The sequence below is a fragment of the Rhamphochromis longiceps genome, linkage group LG15 (genome assembly GCF_057381845.1).
Source record: "Rhamphochromis longiceps isolate RC_006_pf linkage group LG15, R_longiceps_female_GT1.1, whole genome shotgun sequence".
NCBI classification, from domain to species: Eukaryota; Metazoa; Chordata; class Actinopteri; order Cichliformes; family Cichlidae; genus Rhamphochromis; species Rhamphochromis longiceps.
Window position 1 is genome coordinate 6,376,666 of NC_140571.1, and position 18,584 is coordinate 6,395,249.

At 41.3% G+C, this 18,584-nt stretch overlaps 3 protein-coding genes across 4 annotated transcripts in view; 1 reads left to right on the top strand and 2 right to left on the bottom strand.

Moving 5' to 3' along the window:
- The window catches only part of ino80 (INO80 complex ATPase subunit), a 39,794-nt gene extending 32,190 nt beyond the window's left edge, over positions 1–7,604 (bottom strand). Inside the window, exons 1-13 of one of the 2 annotated variants that reach the window (XM_085381339.1) lie at positions 7,424–7,604; positions 6,136–6,195; positions 5,576–5,768; positions 5,089–5,240; positions 4,897–4,964; positions 4,608–4,754; positions 3,964–4,084; positions 3,637–3,842; positions 3,491–3,544; positions 3,134–3,337; positions 2,802–3,006; positions 1,377–1,444; positions 1,072–1,293 (exon numbers count right to left, since the gene is read on the bottom strand). In XM_085381339.1, the coding sequence (XP_085237465.1) occupies positions 1,072–1,293; positions 1,377–1,444; positions 2,802–3,006; positions 3,134–3,337; positions 3,491–3,544; positions 3,637–3,842; positions 3,964–4,084; positions 4,608–4,754; positions 4,897–4,964; positions 5,089–5,240; positions 5,576–5,727 (1,599 nt within the window). In that variant the 5' untranslated portion in view covers positions 5,728–5,768; positions 6,136–6,195; positions 7,424–7,604. Of the gene's footprint in view, positions 1–1,071; positions 1,294–1,376; positions 1,445–2,801; positions 3,007–3,133; positions 3,338–3,490; positions 3,545–3,636; positions 3,843–3,963; positions 4,085–4,607; positions 4,755–4,896; positions 4,965–5,082; positions 5,241–5,575; positions 5,769–6,135; positions 6,196–7,423 lie in introns of both variants that reach the window. The other variant, XM_085381337.1, reaches the window with a different exon arrangement.
- A 577-nt stretch (positions 7,605–8,181) lies between these two features.
- vps18 (VPS18 core subunit of CORVET and HOPS complexes) lies at positions 8,182–14,763 on the bottom strand. Its single transcript, XM_085382026.1, has 9 exons — positions 14,338–14,763; positions 14,104–14,245; positions 13,017–13,108; positions 12,386–12,636; positions 11,857–12,210; positions 10,481–11,743; positions 10,097–10,306; positions 9,576–9,812; positions 8,182–9,467 (listed from the first exon to the last, which is right to left on the bottom strand). Exons 1-9 carry the CDS (start codon positions 14,438–14,440, stop codon positions 9,171–9,173), a joined length of 2,949 nt encoding a protein of 982 aa, XP_085238152.1. The 5' UTR covers positions 14,441–14,763; the 3' UTR covers positions 8,182–9,170.
- A 389-nt stretch (positions 14,764–15,152) lies between these two features.
- Positions 15,153–17,857, top strand: rhov (ras homolog family member V). Its single transcript, XM_085382027.1, has 3 exons — positions 15,153–15,507; positions 15,670–15,728; positions 15,982–17,857. Exons 1-3 carry the CDS (start codon positions 15,168–15,170, stop codon positions 16,426–16,428), a joined length of 846 nt encoding a protein of 281 aa, XP_085238153.1. The 5' UTR covers positions 15,153–15,167; the 3' UTR covers positions 16,429–17,857.
- The last annotated feature ends 727 nt before the right edge of the window (positions 17,858–18,584 follow it).

Below are 18,584 nucleotides of genomic sequence, written 5' to 3' on the forward strand. Positions count from 1 at the left end.
TGAGATTAAAGTTATTAGATTAGATAAAATAAAACTTTATTAATCCCCCGGGTGGGTTCCTCCTTGGTTTTCACACAGCTGACTAAACGTCAAACAGAAAACTTATTAAACAGAAGTATGAGACAGTCGAGAATTTACACCAGTGTCTGGTTATATTTTAGATAGCAAGAAGCAGACGGCCGAGTTTATTAAACTCCACCGAGACAGCGGTGACGCTAATCAGAACTAGCCTTCTGATTAGCTAATCAGAAGGCTAGACCGTCCAATTTCACGCCTTTAAACTTTAAAGGCGTGTTTGTGTGTGTGTTTATACAATTGCTATTATGTTTGCACTTTATGTGTAATGTTACTGACTGCAGAGATCAGTAAGATGTGTGTATTTTTTATTTATTAGTTTTATTTATTTAATATTATTTTTTAATTGAATGACTGTCTAGTAGTTCACAGATGTCGAAAAACTGAGTGTGGTAAAGCCACTGATTTTTTTAATGTATATTTCTGCAATCTGCACATTGTACTGACTTTCATTTTAATGTTTACACCAGGGTTCCTTGTCAGCACTTTATGCTCAGATGTTTGTAAGCTAAAAATAAACTATTGTGTATGTTCAAATATACTGTTGTGATTGAAGAAGTTAAATAAAAATGTCAGTCATCAATTCATGCATCACCTCATGTCATCATAACAGAGGTCTGTCTTCCAGGAAAGAACAGTTTAAAATTAATGTAATATAGTATTGGCCATACTATATGATGTATTGCTTGTCTTTGTTTAATAATACAGAAGACAAATACCTTAAAAAATAATCGCATATCGCATCGCAATCGCAATATTGGGGCAAAAAAATCGCAATTAGATTATTTTCCATAATCGTTCAGCCCTAGATGTTACACTAGAGATTCATAAATTTTCTTAACCAAAACACTAATAAAGATTTCTTTTATACTGTTGGCCATTAAAAACTGCCCAATTCATAGTAATGAAAACAAACTAAAGGAATACCGAGAGTTTCAGAAAAGCGCAGCATAAATCAGAAAAAACAATAAAAAAAATAAAATAAGACACGTGTACCTGTTCATAAAGGTTAGCCAGCCAGTTCATGCCTTTGAGTTGGTAGCCCTTGAGTTTTCCGTTGAAGATGGTGGGTTGAGGAATGTCTTCATCTGCGCGGATGGATGGGTTTGAAAGGCTGTAGCTTTCTCCAAACCCAGAGCCGGCTCCTTTGGACAAGCTGCCAGCTGCATGCAGGGACGCACTACGACTGTCTTTAGCCTCTTCATCGAACATTCGCGTCTAAAGGAGGAGATTTGGACATTACTGCCAGTTGCGCTGTGTGAATTAGGGCATCTAATAAAGGATGTGCGTGAATTACTCACTCTCTCCTGATGAATCTGGTAGGCCTCTTGGGCATTCCTCAAGGCCTGGGATTTGTAGTATTCGCTATCTGCAATCACATACAATCATCTTGTGCATAAATGCATTGCAAACCATTTAAATGTAATATTTCTTCTGACAGAGTATATAGTCAAAACACAGCTAGTCTAAACTGAAATTCTTAGTAATGTATTACCACAATTCTTTATACTTAATCAAATAAACTGCAAATTATTATCATTAGTAAATGGTATAATAGCAACAATCATGATAAAAACAAAGTACACACTCTTTAAATTTTAACGTTTTTGCCTTAAAATCTTGCAAATGTACAAAACACGACATGTTACACTGTCGTTATCTATTTACCGAAAAAGCAAAATGCAGACGAATTGAGTAAAAAAAAAAAAAAAGTACATACTTACTGCTTCCCCATGAATTAGCAGGAGAAGCAGCAGTCAGCTGCTGCTAAGCAAATGCACTTGTTTACCTGATCATCAGCACATGTGTTCAACAGCAGACATTTTGGGAGTTTGCTGGCCTGGAGCATTCATGTGTGTGTTAACTTAATGTGTTAATTCACCCCAACGCCAGACCCAAGACCTATATCTCAGGCTCTGCAGGCCTCAGTTAGTATGCCAAATGTTAACATTTGTGACAGAACAATTAGAAAAAAGACTCGTGCAACGGTGATGATTTGGGCTTGCTCTACAGTGACAGGACCTGGGCACCTTGCAGTCATTGAGTCAACCATGACTCAATGACTGCAAGCTGTATGCCAAAGTATTCTAGAGTCAAATATTAGGCCATCTGTCCAACAGCTAAAACCTGGACCAAACTGAGTCACGCAACATGACACTGATCACAAGCACAGCCACAAATTTATGACAGAATGACTGAAAAAGAAAAGAATCACGGTGTTGCAATAGCCAAGTCAAAGACCAGGCCTAACCCTGACCCAAATGCTGTGATAGAATACCATCCATCCATTCGCTTCCGCTTATCCTTTTCAGGGTCGCGGGGGGCGCTGGAGCCTATCCCAGCTGTCATCAGCTGTTCTTACTTTTCCACACAACGCTTTTGCATTTTGACTTAGGTTTTGTTAAATACATAATGACACAGTGTAACACATCATGTGCTTCGGTTCATTTGAGGTTAATTTTAAGACCTACTGAGGACTAGATCATTTTTATCATGCTTGTGAATGGATGGAGAGTGTACTTTTGTTTTACCATTGTAGAGGAAGAAAAAAAATCTAATCTACAAGTAGAAGATTAGACAGGAAACAAACAAAAATGAGTTTCGTCCCATTTAATTTCACACTGTTATAGTTGATGAAGGGAGTCAATATATGTATAAATTTCAGCCATCAACGATGACTACTAATTTCTTCTGTAATACATTAAACTCGATTGAGTCGTTCATACCATAGTCCTCTTGTCCCATGTTGACCATTACTCCTCCTCCAATGTCTATCTGTCTCTGGGCTGCAGTGTCTTCAAGTTTTCTCAGAATTTCCTCCTGTGCTGCATCTGCACCTGGAGCACCCACGCTAGCTTTACCACTCATAAAATGAGCATACAGCTCCGTCTGGGTAATGAGAAAATTCAGTTTGCGCTGCTGACGCTTGGCCTGAGAGAGTCAAAAAAAAAAAAAAAAAAAAAAACCCAGGGAGAAAAATGTATCTATATTTAGGATTTTCAAAAAACCTGTAATGGCAAATTAAAAATGTCTCCATAATAACTTCCTTGTCACAGACCTCTCTCATTTCTTCATCAAGTTTACGTTGCTCCAGGGCTTCCTTCTCGGCTCTCTTTCTGTGCTCCTTTTCCACCTTGTCATATTTTTTCCAGTAGAGCATCATCTCCTTGGTAAGACGCCGGGCACGGGGTAATGTTTCTTTACAGTTCTTCTGAGCCTGAATAGCTGCACGCCGGACCTCTCGCATGCACTGGTGAGCCAGCTAAGAGGACATGAATCACACGTTAAAAGTTACTTTTGCAATATACAGACATGGAGAGTTACCAACACGCTGAACACGTGTGCAAAACCAAAAACATTTAACAAAATGCTTTAAATGTACCTAGCCATAGAGTGCTGTGTACACTTTACTCACCTTTTTTGCATTGGTTAATACCAGATTCTTAGCAGAAGTCTTCTGCTTGAAGGACTGAAAAAAGTAGAAATGGGACAGTTGGCATTAGAAAATGTTGGAAAAATGGGACCAACATCAAAACAAAACTGACTCTTTGCTTAACTAACCTTGGGGATTTCTTTTTTGGCAATGGTGAGCCAGACTTTGCGTCGGCGAGCATTCAGCTGCTCGACGGTGAGATGTTTTTTCTTCACCATGGGCAGCGGAGCATCATGGGAAAACTTAGCAAATATTTTGGTGACGAAGGGACGCTCCTCATCCACAAATTCTCCCTCTCCCCGTTTCTTCTTCTTCTTTACTTTTTTTAGTTTGGCTACAAAAAAAAGGAAAGACATTTAAATGAAAAGGTAGATCTTGTTTGCGGTTTTAAAATATGTTTTTCTTGTTTGTTTTTGTTTTCCTTAAAGGCACTGACATGCCTTTTTTCTTCTTACCCTTAAATTTCTTTTCATCTTTGATTTTCTTTTTCTTTGGACCCAGCAGATGGCGTTGTTGCTCATAGAAGGGATCATGAGTAGATAAGAGTCCCGTGCTGTAGTACTGATATTGGTGAAGCTGAGCAAACACAAACACACAGAGGAGCATGATACATCTTAATTAATATGTCTGAAGAACTTTGTTTTAGGTGACGAGGCTCTGAATTGGCTGATTTTCATTTTTTTAAAGTAAATGTCTTGTCCTGTACTTCTTTATTTAGTGGGGTTCCCCAAGGTACTATTTTGAGTCCCCACTTATTTGCTTCTTATATATTATCCCTGAGGCAAATTGTGCATGGCCATGCCATTGATTTCACCCAATTATATATTTCACCACCTGTTCTGGCACCAGAGCTACATCCTGCATTATGTTGTGACTCTCTGAGAGGGGATTTCCAACACATTTCGACAGCTAAATGACGCTAAACCAGAAGAAATTATGAGAAACCACTATGAATCAAGCACAAGCAGAGTTATTTGCTCTTTTTGTTTTGTAGCACTTATTGATTAAGAACTTAATTAAGAAGCTTATTATTACAATGACATTAAATTGACACAAAGTATTAGCAATTAGTGTTCTTTATTTATGTGTGTATTTGTACCTCCCGGTCAGAGTAGAAGTTGCTCTGATGCTGCCTCGTGTAACGATGGAGCCTCAGCATGTCATGTAGTTCTTCCCGAGACATGCTGAAGTTAGCGTCATCTGAGTCTGTATCTGAGTCTGTGGTGTCATCACTCAACAAGATACTCTACATGAGAAAAAAAGTAGGTACAGGCATGGTTAAAGGAAGCTGAGAGCATGTGACACACAAACATATCCTATGAGAAAGGAAGTACCTATAAAACTAAAATTCTTCAGATATGGAGGTCAGTATTAGCCAGTGTAAATACCTTCAGCCATTTCCTGTTCTTCTTCAGCTTAGAAAAATTGTAAAGGCTTGTTTTATTTGCCTTTTGGTCTGTGAAACAAACAAAAAAAGAAACAACACAGGATAAATATGCATGAAAAGATTCATTAAACCAATGAGTGTGGATGTGTAGCAACATGTCACTAACACATTTCTCAATACATCTTACCTTTACCTTGCGGAAGTACTCCATTAAGCGGCTTGCCATCTGCCAATCCATCTCCTTGATCACACGACTCATTCTTTATTGTCAAAGCCGTATCATGAGTGGTGGCATCCAGGGATATCCCTGGCTCCAGTCCACCCTCGCTGTCATCGCTATCATCACTGCAAGAGAAATGTATGGCCGTAAGCTCAACATTTGCATCCTATTTGTATATTATCCGTTCTCTTCTTAGACAGTGTAATGTAAAGCAGATGACAAGAGGTGCAATCAGCCATGCAAAACATCTAAATTTGTATATATGTATGTATGTATATATGTATGTATATATATATATATATATATATATAAATAAATAAACACAATATACAGTTTAATTTTGATAAGATGGGAAGATTGCTGCAAACACTTCGTTTTTTTTTTTTTATAGGTGGCCAAAACAAACCTTAGCCTGGAAGCAACAAGTGAATGCCCACTATCAGCACCTCTTTTTCTGTACCTGGTTATGTCTCTGTTGAAGATAGCAGCGGTTTGACGCAAAAAACTGTCCAACTTCAGGGATCTTTCTAAGCGCTGCAGGTAGAGAGGTTTGGCTAGGCTGGAGGCCCCTGATACCCCAACCTCCAGCTGGCCACCCTGCCCTGACGCCATACACCACAGACCACCTCTGCCCAGCAGGGCAGGACCTTTTACTGAAGAGAGAAGTATGGAAGAAATAGATGTGCAAATGGCACAAGGTAAGAATGAGCAGTACAGGAAAGTTACATCTATGTGAAGAAAAACATTTTAATGTTATTCACCTAAAGAGTAAAAATGGTCCAGACTAAAAGGAACTGTACATTGCTTCATTTTCTCAGCTAATCTGGTATAATGGGAGATAATCTCCTAGTATGTTTAAAGATTTCATAATTACTGCCTACATTTTTTTTTGTCAAGGTCAGAAAAAAGGCACTTACACCAAAAACAAAATACTTGCCTCCAAATGCACAGATATGAAGTATGATACTGTCCATTCTACAAAATGTTTATTCTATTATTTAATTTTTTTATTGGACATACCTTCTCAATAATGGATGGCATTGATTTTCGATTCCAACACTAATGATCAAGATGAAAAGCCTACAAAATAAGAAATGCAGTCACACACTGACAATTAAATGGCAAAAACAAAAGCTTTTATTAGAAGCTCATTTTACAGTGCTGTACTAACAGTGTTTATGCACGTGATTTCAAAACGATAAAGGAAAAGTTAGTTTATTTGGACATCTCTATCGGTTTAAAGTAAAAATAATTTGCTCCCATGTTTCAGTATAAATACGTCGTACACTAAATTGTGCTTTGAACTCAATTTTGAGAATTTATTTTAGTTTATTTTCAATAAAAAATAAGTTATGATACGTTATAATCAGCCATATATTATGCTCGATAGTGTGTCTAAGTAATCTTGGTAATAATTTTCAGTACTTGCAGTTTATTAAAAAATAAAATTAAACTTTAGGCATAGTGTAATCAATTAAGTGTTATTATGCATTAGGTCCTTATGAAGAGTCAGGTGGTTGTTTTGAGAGTTTCCATGCTAAAGTTAACTCAGCTGTCCACAATACCCATAAACAACACTATGGTATTTATTCACTTCACTTTCTGTGAGTTCATTTCCTCAAATGTAGCAGGCTGCAAGGGACTAAAGTTTAAAAATAAATACTTTTTTAAATAGCATTGCTATCGCGTCGTTACGTTGTGCTTTGGTGGATAGCAAAACCAAGCTAGTGTTAGCCAGGGCTTGCTAGCTAACCTTCAGCAATACTGTAGCTTCAAAGCTAACGACCGTTAGCTGTCAGCAAAAGCAGCATTGCCTCGGATCAGTGACAGTAAAGAGGCTCAATGTGCTGCTACAGACGCTCACTGACGGCTTTGCCCACGCCAGTTCAATTAGGTAGCACAGGTAGTTTTACTATAGCTAGCCCCTCCTTGCTATCTTTGTAACTTAGCGTATCATTAACGTTAGCTAGTTAGCTTATCAAATACTAAGGCGTTTTGACACCATCGTCCTCTCACACCATTAATATGAAGTATTTAAATCGGCCCTGTCTCTTTAAGGCCACCACCTCCCTGCCTAAACAATGTATTAAGATATGAAATCGGTTTAATGACAACTCTTTAGCTTGCTTGCTGTCACCATGCAGCGACAGCTAGGGCCTCCGCCCGCGCCTCTTGGACCCTCGTTTCGGATACGAGCCGCGGCTCGGTTGCTTGGCGCACGCATGATCCCCATCTTTTAATTCTTTCTCCCTCCCGGCCATCTTCCCCATTGCTCCTTCGCCATAACAACCACCGCGGAGTCTCTCACCTCGGCCCCGTGTCCGCCTTTCAGTCTCTCTCGTCGCTGCTGCCGACTCTCGGTTCTCTGACTCCAAAATGGCGGTTTGAGACGCCGAGCGAGTCTGTGAGCTTTGAGTCGGCAGCAACAGCGGAGAGGCGGCCACTTTCTGTTACTGAGAGAGCAGAGACACGACGCCATGGCGAAGGTACAGCAAGGAGCAGGCATTTTAATCAATCCCAGAGAGAAGGAAGCCAACCTATCCACGTCTCCTAGGACATGACCATGACAAAATTTTCACCTGTATATTTCGCTAATAAAATACGAGACAGCGCTATCATGCCTTTGGGTTTGGAACGTGTCTTTGCAACTAACGTAAATGTATCGATGAATTTCCGATGTTGATTGATCGTGTCTGCTGGCTGCGAAGATTACCGAGCTACGTCTTACGTCACTAGAAGGGAACTCCGTTTTAGGTAAAGTGGACACCGTCACAAAATTTTGAAAAAATGTGAGTAAGTAATTGGCTTAAGATTCTCGGAGGACAAAAACAACGAAAAACATATTCTATAATCTAATTTACCAGTTATGGTCTCTGATAATGACTGAATTATATAATGACTACAGGCTCATGGAGTTGGTAGCAAGGTTTTTATAATTAAAACTAAGAATTGAAGTTACTTATAAACCAATTATTTCTGTAAACTGAAATAAAAATAAGAATTAGACTTCGGAGAAATTAAAACTAACAGAAACAATAATTCGTTTTTTGCAACAATAAAATTAAATATACAGGAAAATTCTTGCACATCTGTTTATTGAACATGGCAAGTCCACCACTCTAGGCACATTAGCTTCCTGTCATCTGTGTTTGGATTATAGTACCAGTTGTCAGCCTCTCAAATCTTGATCCTGTCCTGACAATTGTAACTTAAAAGAAAAGAAAAACTTCCAAAAACTGGCAGGCAGCGAACCCAACAATGACACGTGCATTTGCAATCACTTAAACTCAGATCTTCCTGTTAAAATGCAGTTTACACAAAATCACCAGTTGCATCTTTTTCACTTATGCTGCTCTTTTCATATCTTCCTTTAACTTACTGGGCTGTTAGTAGTCAACTGCAGTCTTGAGAAACTTTGATGAAGCACAGGGCTTTTCATTTTCCACAGTAAACATAAAATGATTTGTTAAATATTTTTTACATTTAAGCCAAGTCAAAAACAAACAAACAAACAAACAAAACAAAAAACAAAATCTGTCATAACTGAGAAGCTGTACTGTGCCATAGCTGAACTCAAAAACAGCCAATATGTTATGTAATGTTTAGATGAACACAGATGCATTAATTGGAGAGAAGAAACCGAGCTTAGGACAGGCAGATATTTTGTTAGTGCATTTTGTGTTTTCACTGAATCGAACAAATACACAACATAATGCAGTTAACAGCTAGAAATGAGTGTAAAGCAGTTGTATCCTTATATATAATCTGAGGTTTAGGCACATGTATGCAGTATACAACTCTAGCACAAGCATAGATCAGGTTGGTTTATGTCTTCTCTATGTTCTTCACTACATACTCCTAGTGCAAATGTTCAGTTTCAAATACTGACAACAAAACAAGTGCAGTTTCTAGAGGACAGAAGCTGATTAAGTGTTCAGCAGTAGGCACTACCAACAGGATATCGGCATGTCTCCGCTTAATGTGTCTGTCCTGTGGATCATCCACTTTCGCTGACAGATAGTGAGTTTGTAACGAAGAGAAAAAAAAGTCTTTGTTCACAGCCAGCTGGATTTCTCCTCCTCAAATTTCTGCGGATCGATGAAAGGCTTGTCGATAGATTTGATCATCAGTTCGCCGCAGTATACGCACTCGGATGCGACGATGTCATCAATGTCTGATTTTATCTGCTCACGGCTTGTGCCCGCAGTGGCCTTGCCCAAGCTTGATGTGTCACCCTCATCCTTTGGTGCTGGACGGTGGCGCGATTTGGATGATTGCGTGGTTGCTGCCAGCTTTTTATGAAGATCCTCCAGGCGATTCTGCTTGAAGGCCGACAAATGAGGAGTCACTTCCTAAAAAAAAACGTAGAAGGAGAAAAAAAAAAGGTCAGAGGACATATTCAGATTGATTACTGACTGAATTAAATAAAAAGTGAAATATTCCTGTGTGCAGCAAGTTACCTGCAACAGGCAGTCATTGTGGAACATGTGCCCACAGAGGAACAGATAGAAGGGCCTGTTGAGCAATGGGAAGTCACAAGCAGCACACTTTTCTTGGGAATCCACTACACCATACTTGTTCCTCATTTCCTGTATGTCTTCCCTAATACGTTTTGCGCTCTCTGTGGCCTCTTCCATTTCCTGCTTCAGCTCTTCAATGTGCTGGTTGTACTCCTCCAGCGAAAGGCAGATGGCCTCCTGAGAAACCATGATGAACAGAGCATTAAGAACCTTCATTTGAAATAGTACACTATTTTGTGTCTTTGTGAATGCAGATGCCAGCCAGTATCACCCAATCTGGATATTCATCACCTACTACAAATAGAAAGAAAAAAGTGCCTAAAACCTTGCCCACTGCTTAAAGATTCTACTTATGAATACACAGAATGTGATTACTGAGATCAGGTCTCACCCGACCGCTCAATTTACTGTAAAAACACACACACTGAGGGAAAAAAACGAACATCCTACTTATTACAGACCTTAAAGTGGTCGATGGTGACAAAGTCTGGAAAGAAAGGAAGGATGTCTTCAATTTTGAGCAGGTTGCAGCTGGACAGACAGTTCATGGCTTTCTTAACATCTTCTTCCTTCTGCACCACATGCTTGGCGATTTTCAGCCAAAGCTTTTTCCTCAACTCCTCATCATCCTCTGGGAGGTCAGCGCAGGACTTGGCCAAGTCCACGTCTACCTGCGGACAATTAAAAAAACGACAAAAAACAGTGCAACAATTGAAATCGCCAACTGCTGTCTATAATTTTGATAATCTGGAAAAAAGAAAAAAAGTGACACAACATTTCAATGATTTACATATGTTCACCACTTCTTTACAAGCACTGCTGACCCATTAATATACATTACTTACTTCTAAAGCAAGATCCACTGCCTCCTCATACAGTTCCATAATCCTATAAACCAGCACACAGGCCTGCCTGTAGCCATGCTCCGCACACAGCCTGAGAGCATACTTGAGGTCGTAGTGGATCTCTGAGGCGTGTGTGCCTGCCTGCTCTAGATACCACAGCAGAGAGTCTGGTTTGTACTTTGCATAAAGCGACAGCAAGTAGTTATGGATGGCCTCCTCTGTTACCATCAGCTCATAAACGCAGAACTCCATGTAGCGGATGGTCTCATTGATCTGCTGCGTGCTGCCCATCTGGCTGTAGTTCATCAGAGCTGGGATGAGCTTCTTTGGGTCCAGCCTCTTGCCCATCTGAATCCACGCGTCCACCACGTTTTTGGGAATGTGCTGCATGAGCACCGGGGAGAACTTGTAAAAAAGCTTTTCGTCACAGTGCTTTGAGAGCACATCCAGAGCAGCACTGTACTCGTCGTGCTGGCAGTAGTGGGATATCACTCTCTCGTAGTCCTGCATGACGACTGAGAAGTAAACCATGTCGTCCACGTTGCCGTGGCTGGCCAGCAGATCGTAGATGGTGGAGCGGTTGTTGTACAGGCAGTCTCTGTGCTTGGAGCTGCCAAGGAACTGACGAAACTCGTCACGGGTTTCTTTGAAAATGACGCTGTTGCCATCACTCTCCAGCTGGCCGAGGCGATTCAAGTAGAGCTCAGCTAACCAGGTGACCAACAAGGTGATCTGAGTTCTCTCACTGGGTTTGAGATTGTTTAACTTCTTCAGTAAGAACTCCTTTAAGGCCTCCTCTTGTTTGGCTTCTATGAACTTGAGAGCAATCTCTTCAAAATAGTTCTGTGTTTGTGCATAGCACATGGCGCTCTCCAGATAGCGTTTATTCTGGAAACAGTGCTCAGCCTCCTTTGCCAGCACCATGTCCATACACTCAGGCCGATCGCGACAGTACTCCTTGGCCAGATCAAATTTATTCATGCTCATGTACATCTGCCAGACATCCCTGGACTCCCGCTGGATGTGATATCGAAAAACTGCCCGCTCAGTGTAGATCCACACCAACCCGCCAACTGGGTCTTTGATCATTTTCTTGAGGCTGCCAAATTTATCTGGGAACAAGTCCTCGTAAACCACTTGCCCGTTCAGAGTGCAGATGGCCTTAACTCGGTCATGAAGCAAGAGCAGGAAGTGGAACTGTGTCAGCACAATGGAGATAGGCTTGTTTTGATTAAGGTCAATGTCTGGAGTGTATTCCCACACCTGTTTGTGAAAGAGGAGATGTGGAGATAGTATATGACACATAAACACAGCAAGGATGAGATATTACTAAGAAAAATGTTAAAAAGTTTTCACACACGCTGACTGACATTTACCTGCACATCACTCAGCAGGGAATCAGGCCTGACGTAGTCAAGCTGACCATAAAGAACTCCATTACCCATCATCCAGGCGAACGCCTTGGGGGACGTTCGCAGCTTAGGGGTGTAGAAGGTGATCTCGCTGTGTCCCATATTGACTGGGAACTCCTGGAAACTGGGCAGCAAGTCCTGATTTTGATTGAAGATGGAACTGAAGCCTTGCTGCTCCGACCCCTCGGCTACCTTACCCACAAACTGGAACAGGCGTTTGCGTGTGGTAGCTATGATAAAGTACTTGTTCTCTAGGCCCCGCTCGACCTCCAAACAGCAGACTGGAGCAGGTTTGCCATCCTCCTCCACAGAGTGGACCTACATCAGGATGTTATCAATTATATCAAGAGGAAGAAATGAACTACATCAGGATTTTCTTCTGTTTCCACAAGTGCATTAAATGTATATGCTTATAATACAGTTTGAACAGTTAAAACTTACAAAGCAGATGTGGCTATCATGTGCTAAATAGCAGACGTAATCACTTTCTCACCTGTCTAAAGTATTGATCTGGATTGGTGTTAAACAAGCTGCCCTCATTCGCAGAGATCTCTGCCTCAAAAATGATGCCTTGACTTGTGCCAACCAGGATAGGTCCTGTGCTGGTCTCGTTGCCCAGCAGCTTGTTCCAGCCCACACTCTCGATGAGGTGGCCTCTCCAGCGGGACAAACTGCGCACCTTCTGGGTGTTCCTGTTGAGGTACAGACACTCACTGGTGTTCAAGCTGATCAGCAGATGGGAGCCTGTAACGGAAAATATGGAGGAGGTTATAGCTGTTGTTAAGCAGTCATAACTGTGACATAGCATTTATATATGATGATGATGATGATTTATAGATTGATGCACTGCCAGACATTTTTGTCTAATTGTTTTATCATATGAAACTGTTGTCTTTATCCAAGTTCAGACTCGCTGTGCATTGAGGTTTGTGGCTGCTAATATTACAGCACTTATGTATGAATGCTGAATCACCTCAGAATACACAATGACTAATCAAAATCAATTATTTCTCCAATTATACAACAATATATAATATCTGCATAAACAAGAATGTTCGATAGTAATTAGCAGTCCATTTATGATGTATAAACAATATTTTGAAAACTATTATGGTTTATCTCACCTGTTGGGTCCAAGAACAGTCTGTGCACTTTACTGTCATCTTTCCTTCCTAATTCAGTCTGGTTTGGTTGATCTGGTTTTGCTAAGTCAATCCTACACAAAAGAACAAAATATCTTGAAACAGATGTGCTGAATAATACAGCTGTCTTAACAACAAAGTTAGAACGCTGTGTAAAAATGTGAATAAAAACAGAATACAGCTAAACTAAAGCAAGCGTAAACACAACCTGACAAATGTTTAAAACTAGGAAGATTGTGCCCATTGTGAATTTGAGGTCTGAAAAAAACAGAAATGCTCTATCCATCTATTTTCTTCTGCATATCCAATTCACAGTTGTGATCGGACTGGGGCCTATTCTGGCTGTCACAGGGCAAATGATGGAGCACACTTTGGACAGGTGACCAGTCTATCTCTGGGCTGTTGCAGAGAGACATTCAGTTTAGGGTCCAACATATTAACCATACAGTATCTTCTAAACTTAGGCCTTACTTCTTTCAGGAAGACAATGCTAAGCATGCCAAACGTCATTGTTCACATATTCCACGGGCATAGCTGTGTAGTGACAGTGTGTGGGAGATTAAAAACACTTTTCAAACGAGAAGTCCATGAGCTGCTGTATGCAGATGAAATTCAATGCCGAGCACAGATGGGAAAACGTTTTTGATTTCCCAACAGCATCAGCTCCTCTCCCACACTGGCAGACAGTTGTTTAAATGAAAGATAATGCAGCAGTGTGGTAAACACGTCCCTGATATTATTATTTTATATTATTACTAGATATATTATATATATTTTTTTTTTTTTTGCACTAACTTGTCTTGTAGCACCTTGGTTCCTGGAGGAACGTTGTTTCGCCTCACTGTGTATTTTTAAACTGTATATGGTTGAAGTGACAATAAAGTTGAACTTGGAACTTGGAACTTGATCCAAAACATTTTTGATTTACATTTTAAACTGCACCTCCATGTTTTTACAAAATGGGTTAATGACGGTAAATTACAAAATAAAATAACAAAACCCAATGAAACTAATCAAAGCCATACAAACAGCAGTGAGCGTTTGAACTGCATGTCATTGTGCTATTTGCCTTAGCAGGGTGTCCTTTCCCAGACTCATGCACAGCTGATTGTTGCAGACAGCCAGATGATTTATCTTCTCAGGTGGGGTGAAATCAATCCTCTGCTTGTTGAATATCGGCTTCTCTTCTTCAAGCCTCGCGTTGACAAAGCCTAACGTTGAGAATATAAATGTCTGTATCAGCCAAATATTCCCCACTGCATCTTAGCAAGGAGCTTTAAAAAAAACGAAGAGGGCGACCTACCAGAATGGGTTATCCCGATGTTGGTGCTTGACAGGCGGCTGTGCTGCTGCGCACTTTGCCGGATGTTTTGAGAATCCTCGTACTCATCGAGAATTGAAGCCATGGTTAAAAGTGCCTCAGCTCACTTATTGAATGGATTAACAATACAGGACAGGAGCCAACCCTAAACCAACATGGGGTGGGAAAGAAAACCTGCTAGCAGGTAGCTAGCCAGCTAGCACAAATTTACCCGTTAAAGCTGCAGTAACGTATTTCCTTTCTCCGCGTGTGTCTAAGTTAAGAAACAAAAAAGCACAACAGACGCGTTTATTCTGCAGCATTAACACACGAAGAGAGGAAATTTCAATCATTCGTTTTCTCACACCAGCTAACTTAGCTTCCGCGTACAGAACGCAGGGTAGACCGTGATAATCAGGTGACACATGGAATCATGTGACCACTTTGAATGCAATGCTATCTTGTAAACACCAGGGAGCGTAGTTCGTCCAAAAGTGATTATATTTAGACGCTTAGAAAAAATATAAATAAATCCTGAGCGCTTTTGTCATTTACATGTTGTTCAAGTATCGGATACTTTTCATTTTTAACTTACAGACGGCAAAGAATTTGTATATAATATTTTCTCCTCAATGAATGTCTAATATATATGGGCTTTATTAAAACAAGCTAATCTAATATGGGCTTTATTAAAACAAGCTAATCTATATATCTAGCTAATAGAGAGAAAAGCTGAGAGAAAGCTGTTGTTATTCTTCTGTCAGTGGGCGTGTCTATGCAAATCACAACCTGTCTGAGCACAGTAGTTACCCTAAATACGTCCCACCCCGCACATGTTGCTCCTCAGTCGTACTTCTACAGTCAGTCTGGTGGTATGTGTCAGAGAGAGAGGCAACCTACGGTATCTAGTGTCGCTGCGACCGGGACGGAGAAGAGTTTGCATTCAGAGGTTTAATGTTCGGCTCGACATGCCACCTCACATGGATTACTTTTACCACGAGTCCCGAGTCCCATCTGCGTGCGGGCTGACCCGGGAGGATGAGCTCGATCCCGCTGTCATCAGCTGTATGCTGGTCGGAGACGGAGCCGTCGGGAAGACCAGCATGATCATCAGCTACACCTCCAACGGATATCCGACAGAGTACAAGCAGACGGGCTTTGATGTCTTCTCCGGTGAGTGATGATTTTTAGTTTTTAATGACAGCACAGATTTACATTGAGTGGCAAGTTATGTTGGAAGTGGAATGGCACCAGAGTGCACGAGCTGCATGTTCTGATGTTTGAATTGGTTACTGTGTTTACTGTAAATTGACTGACTGATGTGGTTTTTAACAGGTCAGGTCCAAATTGACGGATCTCCTGTCAAAGTTCAGCTTGTGGACACTGCTGGCCAGGTATGGATGCCTTTACACTTGAATCAAGAGTTTCATTTAAGGCTGACACAAAATACCAAATTATCCACTGATGAGACCCTTTTGAATTTAATGATATGAGCTATGAAAGTACAGACCGTCACATCCTTGCTTAACCCACTGTGTGACTCACTGACAGGATTTCAAACTGAATGTTAATGGCGTATCTTTATTTAGTGACTCAGACTTGGTACTCACTTTGATCGGCATTAACCCTCGCTCTGTCTCCACACAGGAGGAGTTTGACGAATTCCGTGCTATGTCCTACGCCCACACGGATGTCTTCCTCCTGTGCTTCAGCATGGTCAACCCCACCTCGTTTCACAACATCACCAAGAAGTGGGTACCAGAGATCCGTTCTAACAACCCGACTGCTCCCATCATTCTCATAGGGACTCAGTCCGACCTGCTGCTGGACGTAAACGTCCTCATCAACCTGGACCGATCCAACGTCAAGCCGGTTCTGAGCTCCCGGGCCCGGAGCATGGCGGAGAAGATCAGAGCCACGGAGTACATAGAGTGCTCGTCGCTCACGCAGAAGAACTTAAAGGAGGCCTTTGACTCCGCCATCTTCGCTGCCATAAAGAACAAAACGCGTAAAACCAAGAAGAGGAGGTTTTCTGACAGGCGAACCAAAGCGTTCTCCAGGTGTAGCTGGAAGAAGTTCTTCTGCTTCATCTGAACTCCTTGTGATTGTCGACCCTGTGGGTTGTGGACAGAACCTTGTTATTTATTTGATTCTCCTACTTTCACTTCGATCACATATTCAGTATGTGGCCACATAGCACTGTTTCCTTTTTTTTAAATGATTTGGCTTATTTTCAGTGGGATGCCAAATGGGGAAACAAAAGACACGATTGAGAGCACTGAGCTAACATCAGCAGTGACTACAGAGAGGATTCTGGGTCGTTCTCACATTGACCCGGGACAACAGTATTGTTTACATTACATTTACATGTTTGATTTGGTTCACATAGCCTGCGCCCCCTTGAGAGGATAGGACGGTGTGAGCTGACACTTCAGTGTGGGGAGATGAAGAGATCAAGCTCGGGCAGGCACAGGGAGAGAAAAGAGAAAAGACCAGGTCTTCATGTAAAGCTGTGAATTTGCATGGTGCTCTGCCTTTTAATGTAGGCTTGTGAGAGAGATAGAGAGAGAGATAGAGAAACGGAAAGTGTCGGGTCTGTGTTTGAGCAGATGGGCGTTAGCCACTTAGCTGCTGTGTTCCCACTGCCTGACTGCACCAGCGATTTATATGAAGCAGCTGTGAGTTCACCTTGCTGTGTGAGCTGCCGCATTCTTACCTGCGTGCAAATCTCCCCAGGCTGGTTTTTCTGTTGCTATTTTCTGTCCTCCCCATTTAAGGTCAGCTGACACTTCTAATCAAGCCGGTGTTTATTTCCTGATTCACAATTGATAAAGAAAACACAGAGGGAGATTTTGTTTGTGACACATCGAGTCGGGCCGAGGAGCTAGTTTGTAAATCTCCTCGTCTTCAGGTAAAAGGTTGCAAGAGACCAGTGACCTTTGGCTTTTTATTCCCCTCTCCTCATCAATCTGCATCTGTGAAAGCTAGCACTGCAGGGATCCCGACTTCCTACCACCAACCATCTTCATCCCGGCTTTCTTATTTGCCTCTTCTTTGTTTTGTTGGCTCAATACGCTGCTTAAATCCTCCCGTGTGTACAGTTAGGGGTTGCTAAACAGCCTATGTGTGAATGCAAGTGTAAGGTAAATACACTTTAAAAAAACAAGCTTGTACCTGTGACAAATGTGTAAGAATGAAAACAACTTACATTTGCACTCCAGTGTTTTGTTATCTGGTGGGTGTAAACTTTTGTATATTTTGTTATGCTTCTCGTGGAAGTCAACTAAATGTTTAAACTGTTCTGTTTGTTAAAAACAGGTCTTATCATCGCGCGTATGTTTATGAAATATCACACGAGGCACAAGTTTTAACAGGATTAATGTACTCTACAGATTTGTTATATTTTGTATCATTACCAAATCACCATTAATCTTAACCACCTTCTGATCTAAAGCTGTGTGTCCTTTACATGGAGTGATGTGATGCCAATAAATGAAGTGAAGCTCATCTATCTTCTGTGTTATGTATATATTTTTTAAAAGTAGTCTGCATTTGCAATTCACAGTTGTTTATGTGGTGTGATGCGAAGGAAAACTTTGTAAAAAGCCGAAGCACTGCTCTCTGCAGGGTGCCCGAAAGGTCCCCAGGATCACACCGGGTAGTTTTCCTGAACCACCCTCAGCCCAAACATATGATAAACAACCTCTGGGCTCCAGCTGTGCGTCGGCTCGATCAGTTCCAATGCAATCCACATGACTGTTAATGGGTACTGGCAGTGCCATGCTGTGACTTGATTAGGCCTTTTTCCAAAATGACACAGGAGAGTGACATTCGGGGGAGAATGACTGAATCAAATGCACTGATTGAGAATAAACACTAGCGGTGGAGCACAGAACACTGATTACAGACTTTAAAGCATGCTTTTGTCTGAAAGGAATCTCTTGTACTCGTTTTTAAGCCCGAGCTGCAGAAAAATAAACGTGGACGGAGTGTCGCCGAGCAAACTGAGGGTGAACATGACAGAGGAAAGCATGAGAAGTGCCTTTGTTCAGAGCAGTGAGCGAGAGCATATGAAAACGCGTTCACCCCAATACTTCAGAAATCTGTTTGCCATTAGTCAGTGGGCAGTCCGTCATGCGGAAATCTGTCAGGGTTCTGTTTGAACGTCTGTTATTGATAGGGAAGCACGGGACATCTCACTCTTGGCCTACTGACCTCATGCAGTGGAGAGGTCACAGAAGGGAGCTGGT

Bases quoted from the DNA above. Each gene is read 5' to 3' on its own strand.
- vps18 (XM_085382026.1), bottom strand. From the start codon at position 14,440: ATGGCTTCAATTCTCGATGAGTACGAGGATTCTCAAAACATCCGGCAA. The intron at 13,109-14,103 runs GCAAATAGCACA...TCTTTTGTGTAG, and splicing joins GGAAAGGACACCCTGCTAAG to GATTGACTTAGCAAAACCAG. The intron at 12,637-13,016 runs GTGAGATAAACC...TTTCCGTTACAG, and splicing joins ACTGTTCTTGGACCCAACAG to GCTCCCATCTGCTGATCAGC.
- rhov (XM_085382027.1), top strand. From the start codon at position 15,168: ATGTTGCTCCTCAGTCGTACTTCTACAGTCAGTCTGGTGGTATGTGTC. The intron at 15,508-15,669 runs GTGAGTGATGAT...GGTTTTTAACAG, and splicing joins GGGCTTTGATGTCTTCTCCG to GTCAGGTCCAAATTGACGGA. The intron at 15,729-15,981 runs GTATGGATGCCT...GTCTCCACACAG, and splicing joins TTGTGGACACTGCTGGCCAG to GAGGAGTTTGACGAATTCCG.